The 21,534-nt window shown below is 38.8% G+C and overlaps 1 protein-coding gene across 3 annotated transcripts in view; it reads right to left on the bottom strand.

Annotated features, from left to right (window-relative positions):
• The window catches only part of CCDC38 (coiled-coil domain containing 38), a 59,202-nt gene that overhangs the window by 13,623 nt on the left and 24,045 nt on the right, over window positions 1–21,534 (bottom strand). The window contains exons 8-13 of one of the 3 annotated variants that reach the window (XM_058741723.1): window positions 19,862–20,022; window positions 17,962–18,051; window positions 17,240–17,297; window positions 2,962–3,031; window positions 1,753–1,904; window positions 95–230 (exon numbers count right to left, since the gene is read on the bottom strand). In XM_058741723.1, the coding sequence (XP_058597706.1) occupies window positions 95–230; window positions 1,753–1,904; window positions 2,962–3,031; window positions 17,240–17,297; window positions 17,962–18,051; window positions 19,862–20,022 (667 nt within the window). The remainder of the gene's footprint in view (window positions 1–94; window positions 231–1,752; window positions 1,905–2,961; window positions 3,032–17,239; window positions 17,298–17,961; window positions 18,052–19,861; window positions 20,023–21,534) is intronic. The other 2 variants (XM_058741724.1, XM_058741725.1) reach the window with 2 other exon arrangements.

Raw genomic sequence — 21,534 nt, 5'->3', positions numbered from 1 at the left:
CTTTAACTCCCCATTCCAATGCTTAGTGGACAGGGAATGCGAATTATTATTAACATGAGCCAAAATAAAATAACCACTGGCAAAGAATGATTACCTGAGCATCTGATTTAAATTCTCCAAAACTAAATAGCCTGGACCTTAATTCCAGGTCTGCAGCTTTTTCCTCTTCTCTCACACAGTTAGCCTTGAGCATTTCCTTGTGCTCCAAAAGAAATGCTATGTTGCTATTTCTATTGCAAAAGAAGAAAGAGACCCATGTCTGTAATTTGTGGTTTAGAAATACACCATCATTCCAGAGCTTCAACACACTTTCCAGATCATATGTTGGCATCCTATGTCTAGTGAGCCAAATACAAGTTTGTATTTTAAGATGTCAAAGTACATGCAACTTTTCAGGTAAAATGAGAAAAATGAATGCACACATAACTGCTTTTAACTTCCATCAGGAAGAATTTTCTTCCTTTGATTCCCCTGAGACCTCCAAATAGCAGAGTTGACATGTCAGGAACCCAACCAAGTTGTGGTGTGATCTAGAGATAGATTCTGACCTAGATCCCCTTTTCCTGCCCAATCACACCCACTTCCTTCCCCAAACTCATATTGTTAGTGTGCAGGTGCCATATGCTATGAGGATTGGGAGAGAGGAGGCCAGGATTAAAAGGATACACTAGGGGCACCTGGGTGGCTCAGTCGGTTAAGCGTCCGACTTCGGCTCAGGTCACAATCTCGCGGTCCGTGAGTTCGAGCCCCACGTCGGGCTCCATGCTGACAGCTCAGAGCCTGGAGCCTGTTTCAGATTCTGCGTCTCCCTCTCTCTCTGACCCTCCCCCGTTCATGCTCTTTCTCTCTGTCTCAAAAATAAATAAACGTTAAAAAAAAATTAAAAAAAAATAAAATAAAATAAAAGGATACACTAGCGGTAAAGGGTAGCTGTGAGATCATGATTTGTAGGGGCTTAACTTTTGAATAAGTTAATTTGCTCCAAAATTCAGTGTCCAAATTCAGACCTACTGTTTGAAAAGATTGCCATCAACTGGCCCAGAAAACTGTTCTGGAAAAGGCTTTACACATCTTTATAATGGGTGGATAAACAGATTTATTCTCTGCTATTTGAAGTTATTTTCCAAAATTATATAAAATTTTAGAGAAGGAATTTTGCGAGGTATCGAATCCAGCCCCCTTCCCCTGACAGAAATCCTTTTTATGAGAGCCCTGATATATCTGTATGTATGTTATAAAATGGTATAATATTTAAGTCACATAACTTTGTGAGAGTCACAGCCAAGGAAAATGCATTTATTAGCATTATTATCTAAAGCCTGATTTGATTAGGCAGGTGGCAGAGTGAAAACCGCACCAGGCAAAACTTAATGAATTGTGGAATGACTATGTTGTACACCTGAAAGCAATGTAATGTGTGTCAACTATGCTTCAGTATAAAAATAAAAATTAAGGCAGATGATATTATAATTCTTTTTAATCTTCCAAACTGCCTTTTATTATTGCTAGCTAAGAAAATATTTTGACAAGTGAAAGGATGTAGGAACTAAAATTAAACTAAAGCAAGTCTACTCTATGTAATTATAACTTCTACATTTTACACCCTGCAATGTAAATTATTATTAATAAAAAATCCCACACTAAATCCAGAGAGACCGTGAGGAAGGCTCACACAGGAATAACTTGGATTCTGTCTCTGGTTAGAGACAGAATTGATTAATAGAATAAATCTGCTTGTTTTTAATAACTTACATTTTATCCTGTATAAGTTTTTCTCTTTTATTTATATCTTCAAGACTTTCATCTACATCTTGGGAATATTGTACCAAAGTTAGATTCTGCTCTTCCAGCTCTGTGAGGACTTGAAGTAACTCTTCTGGTTCTTTGAAATAAAGTTCTGGCTCCTAATCAACCAGTAATGAATATGATTTACTTAAAAATATGCTACTTATGCACATATGACTTATGTAGAAAAATACAGTGGTGATGGTGGTGGGGAGAATACCATTCTGATTATAAGAGAGGCATGGGCGGAGAATGGCAAAGAGGCCTATTTCCATTTGAGAGGTGGCCTTCAAAAGGAGGACATTTGGGGTATTAGAGGAGTCGAAAGGTATTAGAGAAGGGAAAAAGGAAGGTGAGGAAAAGAGAAAGGAGGGATGGAGCAGAAGAGGAGACAAAGGCAGGAAAAAGGGAAAGATGGGTCTAAGGAAAGGCAGGAGAGAAGGAATAGAAAAAAGAAAAAGGAGGCCAAGTGCAGGTCATTTTCTCCCCCCGTTTTATTTTATATTTTCCCAAAACTTAATAAATACGTATTACTTTAAGTAAATTTAGTTTTTAAAAAGATGACTTGGGTATTTGCACACCATGTTCATCATATTTACTATAGCCAAGAGGTGGAAGCAACCTAAAAGTCCACTGATGGATGAATGGATAAAGCAAATGTGGTATATCCATGCAATGAGATATTATTCAGCCTTAAAAAAGAAGGAAATCTTGGCACATGCTACCACATGGATGAACCCGGAGGACATTAGGCTCTGTTACAAAGAGACAAAATACAAAACTTTTAGGATGGAGTTAGTTCAAAGTTAGCCTTATAACATTAAAGGGCTGTTTTGTTGAAGGTTGACTTATCTTACAGTATAGATACCCAGTATATCTCAAACTCTCCAATAAAATGATAAACAATCAAAAAGTGGAATTTTTACAGGATGATTGTAGATTATATATATATATATATATATATCCTAAATTATTACCTTCTTATAAACATTTATTTTTCATAAAATGATGACAAAGATGAACTATATAGGCAACTGGGAAACAGTATCAAAATCATAATTTCTTCTGAAAATTTGTGGAATATTTGGAGTAAGAAATTTAATTCTTAAAAAAAAAATGAGCATTTATACTTTTAACCAAACGCAATATTCAAATCAAGAAAGATAATCTGATTACCAGATCATAGTCCATATCATCATCTAAAAAGAATTCCAAACTATCTTCTGAACTGATACTTTCAGTGAGACTGTAAAAGAAAGAAAATGCCTGGTTTCTGAGCCATTTTCAGAACAGATTTGCTTTTATTTCTAAATTGTCTTTGGAACCTAACTGTAATATAGTTCTTTTTCAATAGCCTTTTTAGCCTTTTAGGAAACTGCTGTTTGCAGGAATCAATGGATTTCACAGGTATGCAAAAGAAAATCCGATTTAGTCCCAGACAAGGCTGACATATGCAAACAAGTGAGACCACAAAGAAGGGCCAAACCATATGGTACCAATTATTTGAGGTGCATCTACAAAAAATTTTATAAAGAAACACATGACAACGTACATTGCTGCATGTGTTTTGTCACTTCTAATGCAGTCTTGACAAACTAAACATGTGCTCCAATGCTCAAAATAAAGCTCATTCCTAGAGTAATACAATATTTGTCTTCTGAAGAGCTGATTTTTTGAAAATATTTTCTGATCAGGCTGAGGAAATGTTGGTTGGTGGGATGGGAGATGAGGTACATTCTTTTTTTCTTTTAATATTTATTTATTTTTGAGACAGAGAGAGAGAGAATGGGGAAGGGGCAGAGAGAGAGGGAGACACAGAATCTGAAGCAGGTTCCAGGCTCTGAGCTGTCAAAGCAGGGCTCCAACTCACAGACTGCGAGAACATGACCTGAGTCGGACACTTAACCTACTGAGCCACCCAGGCACCTTGAAGTACATTCTTAAAGAATAATTATGTGGTTTGCAAAGTGGCTCTGGAAAAGTCCTTTAAGAAGGATAAATTGAAAATGATTGGAAAATTGAAGAGGCATGGGCTAGGGAGAGAAAGCTGGCTATTGGTGTGATCTATGTAATTAAAACTTTCACAAAAAATACTTCAGGCTTCCCCAGGGACCAACATGGTGGAGAAGTAGGGGGATCCATACTTCCCACGACTCTCAAACAAAGAAGTGCAGAAGCCAAAGGATTTTGAACACCAGAGTCTGGGAGGAAAAGAGACTGAATCTACTAGGAAGAAAATGGGAAAGCTGGAAAAAAGATAGGTGGGTAACTGGAACTGGGGGAGATAAAAAACGGCCACGTGGGCACAGAGGGGAGGGACCCCTTTCTACAGAGAGACAAAGGGAAGAGAAAGAGTGGCTAGGGGAAGTGTCTGACCATATCTGGACAGGAGAAAGACCTGGGACTGAGACTGAGAGGGATCCGATCTCTAACTGTGGGGCTTTCTTCGGACTGGAGCTGGCTCCCTGTTCACACACCTGGGGAGGAGGGGAGCCAGGCCTGGGTGTGGTGGTATGTCAGGGGCTCAGTCCACAATTGGAAAAAGTGGTTCCCTCCCTGTAAGGCTGTGCGATAGCACTGAACCTGCCTGCATCTGCCACTCCCAGGTGCAGTGGCTGGGCTGAGGGCGCAGTCTGCAGGAGGATAACGCTGCTGATTCCCTGTAGTGCTGTGGGAAAAGACAAAGCCTGCCTGTGTCCACCACCCCAGGGGCTCGAAATGAGGGTGGCAACTCAGTTGAAGTGAGGGCGGCGACTCAGTTCTCAGTAAGAGAAGGCGGTCCTCCCTGAAGTGCAGCAGCACAAAGCCAGCTGGGACCACATATCGTCACACTGAGTGGTGCTTCCCCAGTGCCAGAGTGCATGGAGCAGGACTTTGAATCCTAGCCAAGCGCAGGGTCAGGGGAGTTGGCCGAGCAAGAAGGACCACCTCATCTGTGCTCAGGGCACAGTGAGTATGACTCAAATGGAGTCCACCAGGTCCGGCTCCGTGGAGAAGAGACTGGGGGATCACCATTCAGCAACCTCCCCCCACCACCAAGGTGGGGCCTCAGGGATCACTCCCAGGGCCCATAATAGAGATGGGTTCGGACTATGCCAAACCAGGCCCCTTGCACTGGGTAACTGCCCATCCGCTGGAGTGACACAGACCCTGCAGACAGCTACTACCTACAAGCGATGCAGCATTGCCTGGATTAACTCTAGGTCAACTCTGGATATATAGATATATTCTTCCCCCTCCCCCATTTCTCCTCCTTATCACTTCCCTCCTCTAGGCTGGATACTCTAGTTATTGTTCTGTCTAAAGAGACATATTTAATCCATTGTCTTGATACATGTTCTGCATCTCCTTTTTTACACTCCTTTCTCTCTCTGAAATAATCAAGACATATAGTTTGTCTGGGTAACTTTATCTTCGTGTCATTTTCCCCGCCTCCTTCTTTATTTTCCTTTCTCCCTCTCTGGATTAAGACTTTTAGTCTCTCTGCCTAATCAATGTTTATGTTTTCTTCCCCCTCCCCACCCCAGTCATTTCTCTCTTTGTATGTGCTCTTCCATCAGCACCACCTCCACCCTCTTCTTTACTTGTAGTCAGTATTTTGGGTTTTTGTTTTTAGTCTTTAGTTTTTTGTTTTTGTTTATTTGTTTGTGTTATTTGTTTATGTGTTTGCGTGTTTTGTCTCCAGTTTGTCTTTCTGTTTTCCTTTACAGGGCAACTCCAAGGAACAAATCAAAGCACACCTGGTGGAGGGTCCAAAATATCACTACGAGTAGGGTAATAAAATAACTAAAGTCACAGCAACAGAGAGCAAGTAACAGTCTCCAAAAAAAAATACCTCCTGAAAGGCCAGGCCCTGGACAGTGTATGACCCTCCTTTAATATAGCAGTGCTCACAGGTGCAGAGCACACAACAAGCTTTTAAAACACATAAGGGACAAAAAAAACTAGCTAAAATGACGAAATGGAAGAATTCTCCTCAAAAGAAATTCCAGGAAGTAGCTAATGAATTGATCAAAACCGATTTAAGCAATATAACAGAACAAGAATTTAGAATAATAGTCATAAAATTAATACCTGGGCTTGAAAAAAGCATAGAGGAGAGCAGAGAATCTGTTGCTACAGAGATCAAGGGCTAAAACATAGTCATGATGAATTAAAAAATTTTATCAATGAGGTGCAAAATAAAATGGAGGCAGCTGCAGTACGGATTGAAGAGGCAGAGGGGAGAATAGGTGAATAAGAAGATAAAATTATGGAAAAAGAAGAAGGTGAGATAAAGTGAGATAAAAAAAATCCAGGAGTATGAGGGGAGAATTAGAGAACTAAGTGATACAATCAAATGGAACAATATCTGTATCATAGGAATTCCAGAAGAAGAAGAAGAGAGAGAAAGGGGATGAAAGTGTACTTGGCCAAATCATAGCTGAGAACTTCCCCCAATCTGGGGAAGGAAACAGGCATTGAAATCCAAGAGGCACAGAGAACTCCCTTCAGACATAACTTGAATCAATCTTTTGCATGACATATCATAGTGAAACTGGCAAAATGCAGGGATAAAGAGAGAATTCTGAAAGCAGCTAGGGATAAACGGGCCTTAACATACAAAGGTAGACACATAAGGGTAGTAGCAGACCTATCTACTGAAACTTGGCAGGCCAGAAAGGAATGGCAGGAAATCTTCAGTGTGAGGAACAGAAAAAATATGCAGCCAAGAATCCTTTACCCAGCAAGTCTGTCATTCAGAATAGAAGGAGAGACAAAGGTTTCCCCAAACAAACAAAAACTGAAGGAATTCATCACCACTAAACCAGCCCTACAAGAGACCCTAAGGGGGACTCTGTGAGTGAAATGTTGCAAGGACCACAAAGTACCAGAGACACCATTACAAGCATGAAACCTACAGATATCACAATGACTCTAAACCCATATATTTCAATAATAACACTGAATGTAAATGGAGTAAATGCTCTAACCAAAAGACATAGGGTATCAGAATGGATTTAAAAAAACAAGACCCATCTATTTGCTGTCTACAAGAGACACATTTTAGACCTGAAGAAACCTTCAGAGTGAACGTGAGGGGACGGAGAACTATCTATCATGCTACTGGAAGTCAAAAGAAAGCTGGAGTAACCATACTTATATCAGACAAACTAGACTTTAAATTAAAGGCTGTAACAAGAGATGAAGAAGGGAATTATATAATAGTTACAGGGTCTATCCATCAGGAAGAGCTAACAATTATAAATGTCTATGCACCGAATATAGGAGCCCCCAAATATATAAAACAATTAATCACAAACATAAACAACCTTATTGATAAGAATGCGGTAATTGCAGGAGACTTTAAATCTCCGCTTACAACAATGGACAGATCATCTAGACAGAGAATCAATAATGAAACAAGGGCCCTGAATGATACATTGGATCAGATGGACTTGACAGATATATTTGGAACTCTGCATCCCAAATCAATGGAATATACTTTCTTCTCGAGTGCACATGGAACATTCTCCAAGATAGATCACATACTGGGTCACAAAACAGCCCTTCATAAGTATAAAAGAATTGAGATCATACCATGCATACTTTCAGATCACAATGCTATGAAACTTGAAATCAACCACAGGAAAAATCTGGAAAACCTCCAAAACCATGAAGGTTAAAGAACATCCTACTAAAGAATGAATGGGTCAACCAGGAAATTAGAGAAAAAAAATTTTTAAAAATATGGAAACAAGTGAAAATGAAAATACAACAATCCAAATGCTTTGGGATTCAGCAAAGGCAGTCCTGAGAGGAAAATACATTGCAATCCACGCCTATCTCAAGAAACAAGAAAAATCCCAAATACAAAATCTAACAGCACACCTAACAGAACTAGAAGCAGAACAGCAAAGACACCCCAAACCCAGGAGAAGGAGACAAATAAGATCAGAGCAGAAATAAACAATATGGAATCTAAAAAACAGTAGAGCAGATCAATGAAACCAAGAGTTGGTTTTTTGAAAAAATAAACAAAATTGATAAACCTCTACCTAGGCTTCTCAAAAAGAAAAGGGAGAGGACCCAAATAGATAAAATCATGAATGAAAATGGAATTATTACAACCAATACCTTAGAAATACAAGCAATTATCAGGGAATACTATAAAAAATTATATGCCAACAAACTGGACAACCTGGAAGAAATGGACAAATTCCTAAGCACCCACACACTTCCAAAACTCAAACAAGAAGAAAAGAAAATTTGAACAGACCAATAACCAGTGAAGAAATTCAATCAGTTATCAAAAATCTCCCAACAGGGGCGCCTGGGTGGCGCAGTCGGTTAAGCGTCCGACTTCAGCCAGGTCACGATCTCGCGGTCCGTGAGTTCGAGCCCCGCGTCAGGCTCTGGGCTGATGGCTCGGAGCCTGGAGCCTGTTTCCGATTCTGTGTCTCCCTCTCTCTCTGCCCCTCCCCCGTTCATGCTCTGTCTCTCTCTGTCCCAAAAATAAAAATAAAAAAACGTTGAAAAAAAAAAAATCTCCCAACAAATAAGAGTCCAGGACCAGATGGCTTCCCTGGGGAATTCTACCAGACATTTAAAGCAGAGATAATACCTATCCGTCTCAAGCTGTTCCAAAAAATAGAAAAGGAAGGAAAACTTCCAGACTCATTCTATGAAGCCAGTATTACTTTGATTCCAAAAGCAGACAGAGACCCAGCAAAAAAACAAAAACAAAAACAAAACAAACCCAACCCAACCAACCAAACAAACAAACAAACAAACCCCCAAAAACCAGAACTACAGGCCAATAACCCTGATAAATATGGATGCAAAAATTCTCAACAGGATACTAGGAAATCGAATTCAACCACATATAAAAAGAATTATTCACCATGATCAAGCAGGATTCATTCCTGGGCTGCAGGGCTGGTTTAATATTCACAAATCAATCAATGTGATATGTCACATTAAGAAAAGAAAAGATAAGAACCATATGATTCTGTCAACTGATGCAGAAAAAACATTTGACAAAATTCAGCATTCTTTCTTAGTAAAAGCCCTCAAGAAAATTGGGATAGAAGGAACATACTTAAACATCATAAAAGGCATTTATGAAAAGCCCACAGCTAATATCATCCTCAATGGGGAAAAACTGAGAGCTTTCCCCCTGAGATCAGGAACACGACAGGGATGTCCACTCTCACCGCTGTTGTTTAACATAGTGTTGGAAGTTCTAGCATCAGCAATCAGACACCAAAAGGAAATCAAAGACATCAAAATTGGCAAAGATGGAGTCAAGCTTTCACTTTTTGCAGATGACATGATATGATACATGGAAAACCTGATAGACTCCACCAAAGGTCTGCTAAAACTGGTACATGAATTCAGCAAAGTCACAAAATACAAAATTAATGTACAGAAATCAGTTGTATTCTCATACACTAATAATAAGGCAACAGAAAGACAAATGAAGAAACTGATCCCATTCACAATTGCACCAAGAATCATAAAATATCTAGGAATAAACCTAACCAAAGATGTAAAAGGTCTGTATGCTAAAAACTATAGAAAGTTTATGAAGGAAATTGAAGAAGATACAAATAAATGGAAGTTTATTCTTCTGATTGGAAGAATAAATATTGTTAAAATGTCAATACTACCCAAAGTGATCTACACATTCAGTGCAATCCCAATCAAAATTGCACCAGCATTCTTCTCAAAGCTGGAACAAGCAATCCTAAAATTTGTATGGAACCACAAGACCCTGAATAGCCAAAGGAATATTGAAGAAGAAGACCAAAGCAGGAGGCATCACAATCCCAGACTTTAGACTCTACTACAAAGCTGTAATCATCAAGACAGTATGATATTGTCAAAACAGACACATAGACAAAAACAGACACATAGACCAACGGAATAGAATAGAGACTCTAGAATTGGACCCACAAATCTTTGACAAAGCAGGAAAGAATATCCAATGGAAAAAAGACAGTCTCTTTAACAAATGATGCTGGTAGAACTGGACAGCAACATGCAGAAGAATGAAACTAGGCCACTTTCTTACACCATTCACAAAAATAAATTCCAAATGGATGAAGGACCTGAATGTGAGACAGGAAACCATCAAAACCCTAGAGGAGAAGGAGGAAAAAACCTCTCTGACCTCAGCTGCAGCAATTTCTTACTTGACACATCTCCAAAGGCAAGGGAATTAAAAGCAAAAATGAACTATTGGGACCTCATCAAGATAAAAAAGCTTCTGCACTGCAAAGGAAACCATTAACAAAATGAAAAGGCAACCAACAGAATGGGAAAAGATATTTGCAAATGACATATCAGATAAAGGGCTAGTATCTAACATCTATAAAGAACTCACCAAACTCCACGCCCCAAAAACAAATAATCCAGTGAAGAAATGGGCAGAAAACATGAATAGACACTTTTCTAAAGAAGACATCCAGATGGCCAACAGGCACATGGAAAGATGCTCAATGTCACTCCTCATCAGGGAAATACAAATCAAAACCACACTGTGATATCATCTCACGCCGGTCAGAGTGGCTAAAATGAACAAATCAGGAGACTATAGATGCTGGCGAGGATGTGGAGAAATGGGAACCCTCTTGCATTGTTGGTGGGAATGCAAATTGGGCAGCCACTCTGGAAAACAGTGTGGAGGTTCCTCAAAAATTTAAAAATAGATCTACCCTATGACCCAGCAATAGCACTGCTAGGAATTTACCCAAAGGATACAAGAGTGCTGATGCATAGGGGCACTTGCACCCCAATGTTGATAGCAGCACTTTCAACAATAGCCAAATTATGGAAAGAGCCTAAATGGCCATCAGCTGACAAATGGATAAAGATGTGGTTATATATACAATGGAATCCTAGTTGGCAATGAGAAAGAATGAAATCTGGCCATTTTTAGCAATGTAGATGGAACTGGAGAGTATTATGCTAAGTGAAATAAGTCAGGCAGAGAAAGACAGATACCATATGTTTTCCCTCTTATGTGGATCCCGAGAAAATTAACAGAAGATCAGTGGGGAGGGGAAGGGGGGAAAAAAAGTTACAGAGAGGGAAGGAGGCAAACCATAAGAGACTCTTAAATACTGAGAACAAACTATGGGTTGATGGGGGATGGGGGAGAGGGGAAAGTGGGTGATGGGTATTGAGGAGACCACCTGTTGGGATGAGCACTGGGTGTTGTATGGAAACCAATTTGACAATAACATATATATATATATATATACACACACACATATATATGTATATATATGCATATATAGTATATAGTATACTATATGTATATATGTATATATATGTATACATATATGTGTATATGTATGTATATATAGTGTATATATATATATATATATCGATTTCAAGTAGAGGGTAGTAATGAAGGGGAAAGTGAATTAAGTGGGTTAGGGGAGGAAGGAGATTCTAGAGCTATATGGAAGAATGAAATCATGGGACCCAAGAGTAGAAAGAGCTACTAGGGCCAAAAGAGAAGAGACAAAGATGACTCCAACATTTGTAATCTGTGAGCCTGGAATGATGGAAGTAGCCCTAACAAGATGGAGAACAGTTTAAGGGTAAGATAAGAAAAAGATTAATATTTTCTTTGTTCGTGTTGAGTTTGAGGGGACAAAATACCTACCTGGAACTGCCCTTTAAGCCATGGGAAAACAGAGAAAGAGCCATTGACGTAAGCGAATATTTGGGAAATGTCCCCTGAGAAAGCATTTGATAACTATTGTCCTACCCAACTCTTCTCTTGATCCAGTGGTATCATTTTCTTTTCTTTTTCTTTTTTTTTTCAATGTTTTATTTCTTTTTGAGAGAGACAGAGTACAAGTCGGCTCTGTCAGCACAGAGCCCGATGCAGGATCTCACAAACCATGAGATCATGACCTGAGCTGAAGTTGGGTGCTTAATTGGCTGAGCCATTCAGCTACCCCAGTGGAAGTCGGATGCTTAACTGACTGAGCCACTCAGGCGCCCCAGTGGTATCATTTTTTAATTAGTTTTTTCCCGCCTCTCTGAAATTCTTGTTACCTTTTTGGTTTCCTTTCTGACATAAATGTCTATGGTTTCTCAGCTTTCTTTCCCTCTCATTGTACCCACTCTTTGGGGTTATTTCATCCTCTCTCATAGATTCCACTACTGCTAATATACTAATGGCTCCCACATATCTATCTTTTTCTCTTGAGCTCTAGACTTCAATGTCTAACTTCCAGTGGACATCAATGTCCACTTGGCTGCCCTACAAGGAGCTAAAAATAAGACAATCCAAAATCATACTCCTTATTTTCCTTTTCAGGCCTGCTCCCCTTACTGTGATCCCAAAATTATTGAATGACAACACTATATACTCCATTGCCCCCCCAGAAATTTGAGAGTTATCTTTGACAAAATTTGTGAGTTTTTTGACCACTCTCTTTTCCTCACACTTCCCCCAATCTTTTATGTGAGCCTTTCAAAGCCTGTCAATACCACTTCCCTGAGGTGTCTCACAGCCCTTCCTTCTTTGTTCCTACGGCCACTATCTTATTGAGGCAGTTCATTATATCTCCCCTGAATTGTGACAACAGGCTCCTAACTGGCCCTTCTTATCTCTATTTTTGTCTCCCTCCATTTTATTCTATAAAATACTCCCACATCCAATTTGCTAAAATGCAAATCCAATTGAGTCTCTGTTACACTCTTGCTTAAAACACTCAGTGTCTCCCCAGGACCCCTGGGACAAATCCAGGCTCCTTAGGATGGCACCACGCTTACCCGCTCATGATACAGTACTTATCTGCCCCTTGAGCCTCTCACTTTCACAGAACCAACCTCTGCCACCTCTGTGACAAAAGGCTCCAACTTCTCCCAGAGCTTGTCTTCCCCGATGCCTCCTCCTCTCACCAGACTCAGCTTGGATGCCATCTGTTCTGGAGAGTGTTCACTTATCCTGCCCTTGCTCTCCTACTCCCTCACCTGTCATCTGGGTTAAGAGTTCTTCCTTTGCATGCCTGTGGCACTCTGAGCTTATCTTTCCAGTGGTATTATCTATTATATTGTAGCTGACTAATCCCTTGTCTGTTTTCTCACTAGATGATAAGCTTCTTGAGGGTAGAGACTGTGTTTTATTTACTGTTGGGTCCACAGGTCATTCAATAAGTACTGGTTGAATGAATGAAAGAAACTATGAGAGTGGTGAGCTTTCTGAGGAGTGAATGTGGTGCTTGCATGTTACTGTGTGTATTGATAGATTCAGAAAAGGCATTTGACAAAATTCAATGCTCGTTTATGATAACTCACAGAGAAATTAGACTAGAGAGGATTTCCTGAAGTTGATAGGTTATCTGTATAAAAATCCTACAGCTAACATTTTACTTAATGGTGAAAACCCGAACCCTCTTAAGACTGGACAAGGCAAGGATGTCTGCTCCCACTACTATTATTCCACATAGAATGTTCTACTCACTGCAGTAAGGCAAGAAAAGGATATAAAAGGCATACGTATCATAAAGGAAGAAATAAAACTGTTTCTATTTGCAGATGACATGGTGGTCTACATGGAAAATCCAAAGGAATATTAAAAAAACCCCAAAGGAACAAACCCAAAATTCCTGGAACTAATAAGTGAGCTCTTCAAAATCAGAGTATACGAAAGTACAACAATCAATTGTATTTCTATATACTAGCAATGAACACAAGAACACTAAAATTAAAAATACAGTTCCATTTACAATTTCTCAAAAAGAAAAAAAATAGGAAAACTATTATGTTTAAATCTGACAAAATATGCACAGGCCCTGTATGCTAAAAACTATGAAAAGCTGATGAACAAAAATCAAAGAAAATCTAAATGAATGGAGAGACATACTATGTTCATGGATTGTAAGAGTTAATATAGTTAAAGATGTCAGTTCTCCCCAAATTGATATACAGGTTCAAATTTGTTTCCTAGGGCTGCTGTACCACAAACAAGGTGGCTTAAAACAACAGGAACTTATTCTCTCACAGTTCTGGAGGCTAGAAGTCCAAAATCAAGCTGTCAGCAGGGCCATGCTCTCCCTGAAGTCTTCAGGGAAGAATCTCTTCCATGCCTTTCTTTTAGCTTCTTGTGTGGTTGGCAATCATTGGTGTACTTTGGCTTGTAGATGCATCACTCCAATCTCTGCCTCTGTTGTCATATGGCATTCTTCCTGCATCTCTGTGTCTCTTAAGGATACCAGTCATACTGGATTAAGGGCCTACCCTCATGGATTCAATTTGCTTATACCTACAAAGATCCTATTTCTAAATAAGGTAACATTCATAGATAGTACCATGGATTAGACTTTAATATATCTTTTATAAAGATATAGGGAGACATAATTCAAACCATAAAAAGGTTTTAACACAATTCTAATGATTCCAGCAAGTGTTTTTGTTTGTAGATATAGATAAAATTGTTCTAAAATTTGCATGGAAAGCCAAAGGAACTAGAATAGTCAACAAAATTTTGAAAAAGGAATAGAGTAAGAAGAATCAGTCTAAATGATTTCAAGACTAATAGCTTATAGTAATAAAGACCATGTGGTATTGGTGTTAGACGGCCACATAGATCAATGGAACAGAATAGAGAATCTGGAAACAGACCTGAACAAATATGCCTGATTTTTGACACAGATACAAAAACAATTCAGTGGAGAAGCCATTTCAACAAATGGTGCTAGAGCAATGGACATCCATAGGCAAAAAACAAACAAACAAACAAAAAACCTCTCAATCTAAATCTCATACCTTATTAAAAAATAATTAACCTAAAATCGATCACAGACTTAAATGTAAAACTATAAAAACTTTTCAGAGAAAACATGAAAAGTAATCCTTGGTGTCTAGGACTAGTTTAAAGTTTTAGACCTGACATGAAAAGCATGATCCACATTAGAAAAGATTGATAAATTGGACTTCCATCAATATCAAAATCTTTTGTTCTACAAAAGACCCTGGTAAGAGAAAGGACAATCTTCAGACTGAGGGGAAATATTTGCAAGCTACATATCCACAAAGGGCTAATATAGAAATATATAAAGAATTCTCAAACTTCAACAGTAAGAAACAAAACCAGACAATCCAGTTAGAAAACTGGCAAAAGGCGTGAACAGACATTTCACAAAACAAGATATAAAGTTATCAAGTACATGAACAGATGTTCAACAACATTAGTTACTAGGGAAATGCAAATAAAAAGCACAAAAGATAGGAAGATTATGCATCCAAAAAAAAAAAAAAAGGATGAGATAATGCCATTTGCAAAAACATGGATGGACATAGAGTATTATGGTAAATGAAATAAATCAGACGAGAAACACAAGTACCATGTGATTTCACTCATATGTGGAATCTAAAAGGCAAATGAATAAACAAAAAGGAGAATCAGACCTATAAATACAGAGAACAAACTAATTATTTGTCTTCCAGAGAGGAGGGGGTTGGGGGATAGGCACAATGGGTGAAGGGGAGTGGGAGATACAGGCTCCCAGTTATGGAATGAATAAGTCATGAGAATAAAAGGCACAGCATAGGAATATAGTCAAAAATATCATAATAGTGTTGTATGATGACAGATGGTAACTACACTTGTGATGAGCATAGCATCCAATTACTATATTGTACACCTGAAACTAATGTAGTATTGTATGTCGACTATACTCAAATAAAAAAGAACCAGAAATAAGATTTTTTCTAAGAAAAAGCACAATAAGATATATACATCAATCAGAATAGCTAAAATTTTTAAAAATCAAAATGGTAAATGTTGGTGAGAATGGAGAGAAACTGGATCCCTTGTTCATTGCTGGTGGGAATGTAAAATGCTACAGCCACTCTGGGAAACAAATTCGCAGTTTCTTTAAAAACTGTGCATGCACCTGCCATCCAACTCAACAGTTGCACTCTAGGCATTTATTACAGAGAAATGCAAATTCTGTGCACACAAAAAAATTGCACAAATATATTTATAGTAATGTTATAGCTCCACGCTAGAAACAATCTGGATGTTGTTCAATGAGTGAATAGTTAATTTGTAGTGTGTACATATCATCTACAGTTGGCTCTGGAACAACACAGGGGTTAGGGGAGCCAACCCCCTATGCAGTCAAAAATCCACACATAGCTTTTGACTCCCCCAAAACTTAACTACTAATAGCCTACTATTGACCAGAATCCTTACCAATAACAGTCAATTAATACATATTTTGTATGTTATATGTATTATATACTATATTCTTACAAAGTAGGCTAGATGAAAGAAAATGTTAAGAAAATTATAAGGAAGAGAAAATACATTTACAGTACTGTACTATATTTATTGAAAAAAATTCCACATTTAAGGGAATCTTCATAGTTCAAACCCATGTTGTTCAAGGGTTAACTGTAAATACTACTCAGCAATGAAAAGGAACCAACTATTGATAGATCCAACAGCCTGGATGAACCTTCAGAGAATTATCCTCTGTAAAGCATCCAATCCCAAAAGGTTACATAATGTATGATTGCATTTATATAACATTCTTGAAATGACAGAAATCGAAGCAATAGAGAACAGATTAGTGGTTGCCAGGAGTTAGGGAGAGGAGGAGGGAGGGAAGTGGGTATACTGCTAAGGGGCATGATGAAGAATCCTCATGGTGATGTTGTGTATTTGATTGCATCTTGACTGTATCAATGCCAATATCCTGGTTGTGATATTGTACTACAATTTTGCAAGATGTTACCATTGGGGGAAACTGGTTACAGGTACATGGATCTCTGTATTTCCTAAAACTATGTGAATCTACAACTATCTCAAAATAAAAAAAATTAATTAAAAACAAAACATTGATTGTTAAATGCCACAGAAGTGGAGCAACTTCAGGGTCCCTAGAATTCAGAGTATGGTATCTGCACTGACTTTTGTCATGTGTGATTGTCATGGCCCAGATCCTTTCCTTGGGGCCAGTGTACCCATCCTGGGCATCAGTATATTTTCTTAAAGCTTCCCTGGGATAGGCAGGGTTGAGAACTAGCAATTTATTAGAAAAATAATGAGTATAATTGAGTCAACAAACAAATAAGGGGCAAAACAAACAATGTTTTATGGTCCTATTGCAGCGATTTTGAATGACCTTGTAAAACTGCAAACACAGGGGTTGGCAGAGTAGCTTAAGAAACAATTAAGCAATGGTTCTGAGAGGGCCAGACCCAAGAGGCAAAGGGTAGGCAATTTCTGCAGATGGCAGTGGCAGGCACTCATGATCAAATGAGGGGAGCCCTGTGAGAACTCCATCAACACAGGAGCACCCAGAAATGGCAACCACTACCTCCAGGATCTGTTAGGATGGGTATAGATACATGGTATATTTGTTGAAGAAAGGCTAAAAGGGATATATGCTGCAAAAACATTCACAGTTCCCGAGAGTTAATCAAGTGTGTACTGTACTTTGATAAGGATGATTTCTTATTCTCTAGGGTGAAGGTGGTCTTCCTGTGGGGTTTTCCTGTTCAAAATGTCCAGGCGAAGTCCATGTCATTGGTGATGGTGGAGGTGAAAAGAAATAACATGTAATTAGAAATGATTCCTTGTTACTTGGTGCAAGATATTCATTTCTCTGCATGGATATGCCCATTACTTCTTTTTATCATTATTAGAATAATAATCACAAAAAGTGGAGTTCTTTTATTCTAGTGAAAGTGGGTTCAAGCCTAAGAATAAAATCAAAGGCAGTGGTTGTGCAGGGTGCAGGGGTTGCAGAGTACATATTGTCAAAAACATGATACAACTATTGACAGTCACAATCAGGAACATAAATAGTGAAATATTTATGGTTCTATTTCTTACCTAACCATATATATTTCTTGTATAATCACTGATTTTCAATCAACGTAAAAATTACAAACGATGTGCACTTGTGGAGGGAATGAGTTGTATCAGGTCCTTTGCCCCTGATTTCTCTGCCTGTCTTGTCCATTCATCCACCTCTCCAAGTTTTGTAATAATGTCAGAGAGAAAGAAATGGAACTCCTAGCTCCCAAGGATTACGGGTGATGTGGACACCACGTCCTGTTTTCCAGGTTAGCTTATAGGTCCTGGATTTCCACTTTGAGATGGACACCTTCTCTGGTTTTACTTTTGTAAGTGAAGTCTCAAGTCTCTAGTGTTACCTTGGCTACCTCTTCCCATAGAATTGTCGTCTGAAAAAGATGTCTTCCTGGAATCCTCAATACTGCCCTCATTTTTCTTTGTCTTTAATTCTAGAAATGGAAAATAAAAGGGAGAGAGAAAGAGGGGGGGAAACACTTCTGGGAATGAAGTTCGTCTCATGGTGAAAACGTACAGAGACAGAAATAGAGGATGGGAGTATTGCAACAAGCAATGAACGATGCAGACGGCAAGTGCTGGTCTCTGAACAGGCAGAATGGATGGGAATGGACCTAGGGGACATGAGGAGGTCTCTCTGCAGAGAGGTCTCTGCATCAGTTTGTCATAAACTCTGTAATCCCAGTGTCAGCCACTCACTCTGGACTGAGGGACTCACTGGTTTCTGAGCATCCTTCAGTTTAAAGACAAATCTAGGAGCACTAGATTTTAAGCTGCTAAATGCAAATACTTCCTGGCTTTCCCTTCTTTTTGTTTTATCTCTTGTTAAACACTGTGTACTGAGTTTAGCCAAGTGCCATCACTCTGCTCCGTACTCTGAAAGATGATCTAATTTCATCACAGCACAGGGAGAGATACAGGGAACTGAGTAGAGAAGCCATCCCTGGTGCGCTGGTAAATGTTTAACAGTCAGCTCTCCGGAAAAGACTTCCCCCTGATTTGTAGTTTACTGACTTCTATGGGGTAAATGCTCTTACCCCGGAGTCTCAGGATCAGCTCTCAGCTGAAGACTCTGCCGAGAACTCTCTGTAGCTCTCTCCTCTCCATTACTCTGCTCAGGGAACTCCAGCCTCCCTGGACCTGTAGCTCTCTTTTCAATTCATGGGGACTGCTAGGCTCCTCCTCCTGACCTTGCACCCTGGAAAAGCTCCCCAGGCAGTATGTTGAGGCCTTCATTGGGCTCTTTTCGTTTGTCTCTCCTCTCTCACGGATCATCTTCTCTCCTTGCTTCTCTCCTTGATGCCTCATACCTGAAACCTGTTGTTTCATATATTTTTCAGGTTTTTTTTTTTTTTTTTAGGCAGGAGGGTGAGTCTAGTCCTTGTTACCCCAATGTTGCTGGAAGAGGTAGTTTTCCCCTTTGATTTGCAACCCCATTTTGATCACTTACTTAGTTCTTCTATATAATACATCTATTTCTGATTCATCAAGCTAATTTCCTAACACCAGTACCAATGCTGTGTTAACTTCTGAGACTTTGTGATATTATTCCTTAAAAGATTAGTAACACCCTATATTCTCTTTTAACTTCAGAAGTATTTATCTTTCTAGATGGACCTCAGAATCATTGTGCAAAGTTCTCCCCAACCAACACTCAATTGCCTGGCAAGTTTTTGGTAACATTTTTATTATAATTCCACAAAACTTACACATTAATTTCAGAAAAATTGGCACCTTTGCAATATCAACCTTCCTCTCTAAAAACACGACATAGTTCTCTTTTTGTCAAATCTCCAGGTCACACAATTAAGGTTATTGTTGCCTTCTTGAATTTGATTTTCTTGTATATTTTCTGGTTAATAAAGTTAGTCTATCTAAGTTAATATGTGAGGTTAGTAAAGTATAATTGAGTTTGTGTCCATTTACTCTGCAGAAACCTTTAATAAAATCAAATAGCTTTTCAGATTTCGTATAGGAGGGTGAGGGGGCTCTAGGTATGCTATCATATCATCTGCAAATAAATATTTTCTATTTCTCTATGTATATCTTTTTATTGCTTTATATCTGAAATTAACTTGAGTTTCCAAATTAATAATTTATAATATCAGAGAGAGGGGAATCCTTGTTCAGGTTCTGCTTAAAATAGAAATTTTGACTATTTAATAAAGAACAAATAAATATTGAAGCAGAATATTTGAGAATTAGGGATATTTACTTCATTGAAATTAAGAATACGTGACTCACTTGTTAATACCGGAAGAGTGACATTCATACTTTCTCTACTTTTTGTCATCTGTGCCTTTTTCAGCGCTTGCTGGATTTGCCAGTGTTTTGGAGACAATTTCAGCAGAAAAAATCCATATTTCATGTATTCTCTAAGGAGGAATTCTGTTTTTGCTATCTCACTACTCAAAAGAAACAAAGGTATCATTAAAAATATCCACTGAAAGTATGTTCATTTTTTAAAAAGGTTTTATAAAATCTGTTCTTTTGATTATATATTTGAATAATAATTTATTTAATAAAAATTGTAAGTACGGTCATATGATGAGATAAGAAAAAACCACGTAGGAATGCCATTGGAATGAAATATGCCATGGGTATGCACTCACAGAATAGACTGATGATAGTTTTACTCTACTTATTTATTTCTGAGGGAAATGTATTCAATTTTAGACATAGGAAAAAATTAGAAGGTAGCTAAAGATGGGACTTATGTAAGAAAAATAAAGAAAACGAACACTCAGTGAGTTCCTACTAGGAAGTGGGGGCAATATTCAGGACACGCTACAGCTTTAAAATAGTATCATTCCTGTCTTTTGGAAGAAGAAATGAATGACATGCAAAGTCATCTGTCTAGTAAACGGCAGAACCAGCGCTCAAATCCAGGCCCGACGGACTCAGATGCCCGAGCTCTAGCCAACAAAATCCAGTGACTTGGACTGAAAACCTTTCCCCTCAGCCTCAGATTACTTTCCCATAATTATGTTACAAAGTGGATTCTCAAGGAATGTTTAAACTAATAATGAAGGCCCTCATGAAAGGGAGCTTCACAGTTGTCCTTCGAAGCTTCCTTAATCATCCCCTCTTCGATATCTCTATCAATATTACTCCTGTATCAATATCCTCAGCTTCAGTACTTTTCTCAGTCAGTGCCTTCCTTAAGCCCTGATGTGAGAGTGATATTCAAGAGTCAATAAATGGCTGGCTCACATATCACCAGGTGAAAGATGTTGGGAGTCCCTCATTCTACCACCACTTTATTTTTAGTCTGAAAGCCTCCCAGATGTTCTGCAAGAAACAAGATTCAAATGGCTGGAATTGCACAGCTTCCAAGCAAAAGCTTCAGAACAAGCTCCCTTCTGCCTTGTGAACAGATTTCCAGCCCTACCTGCAGTGGAGGAACTTCCTGGGCGATCTCAGGCCCATAAAGAGAGAAAAGGGAGAGGAGGCTGGGTGACTCAATCAGTTGAGCGTCTGACTCTTGATATTGGCTCAGGTCACGATCCCAGGGTTATAGAATTGAGCCCCTCATCAGAGGGAGGAGCATGGAACCTGCTTGGGATTCACTCTCTCCCTCTCTCTCTCTCTGCCCCTCCCTCTCCTCGTGTGCTCTCACCTCTCAAAATAAATAAATAAACTTAAAAAAAAAAAGGCAATAAATAGCAGTTGCCTGCCTCCTCTGTGCTGTTACCAGATTGTTTTTCATTGCCTTTTACACCTTTCTAGGATGAGGAGACACATAAAAAATAAGCAAGTTCTTTTCAATAAGGCCATTTTGCCATTGTGCAAAAATGCAGTACTCTATGCAAACATAGAGGCTGCTACTCTGGTTCTAGAAATAGAACAGAATCTTCTAATTATGTGATGGAGGAAGGAGGGAAGGGAATTCTCCACCTTGGAATGCCTTCAACTTT

This window comes from Neofelis nebulosa, chromosome 8 (assembly GCF_028018385.1).
Source record: "Neofelis nebulosa isolate mNeoNeb1 chromosome 8, mNeoNeb1.pri, whole genome shotgun sequence".
NCBI classification, from domain to species: domain Eukaryota; kingdom Metazoa; phylum Chordata; class Mammalia; order Carnivora; family Felidae; genus Neofelis; species Neofelis nebulosa.
Note: the sequence above shows the minus strand (reverse complement) of the source record. Positions and strands in the feature narration are given on the sequence as shown.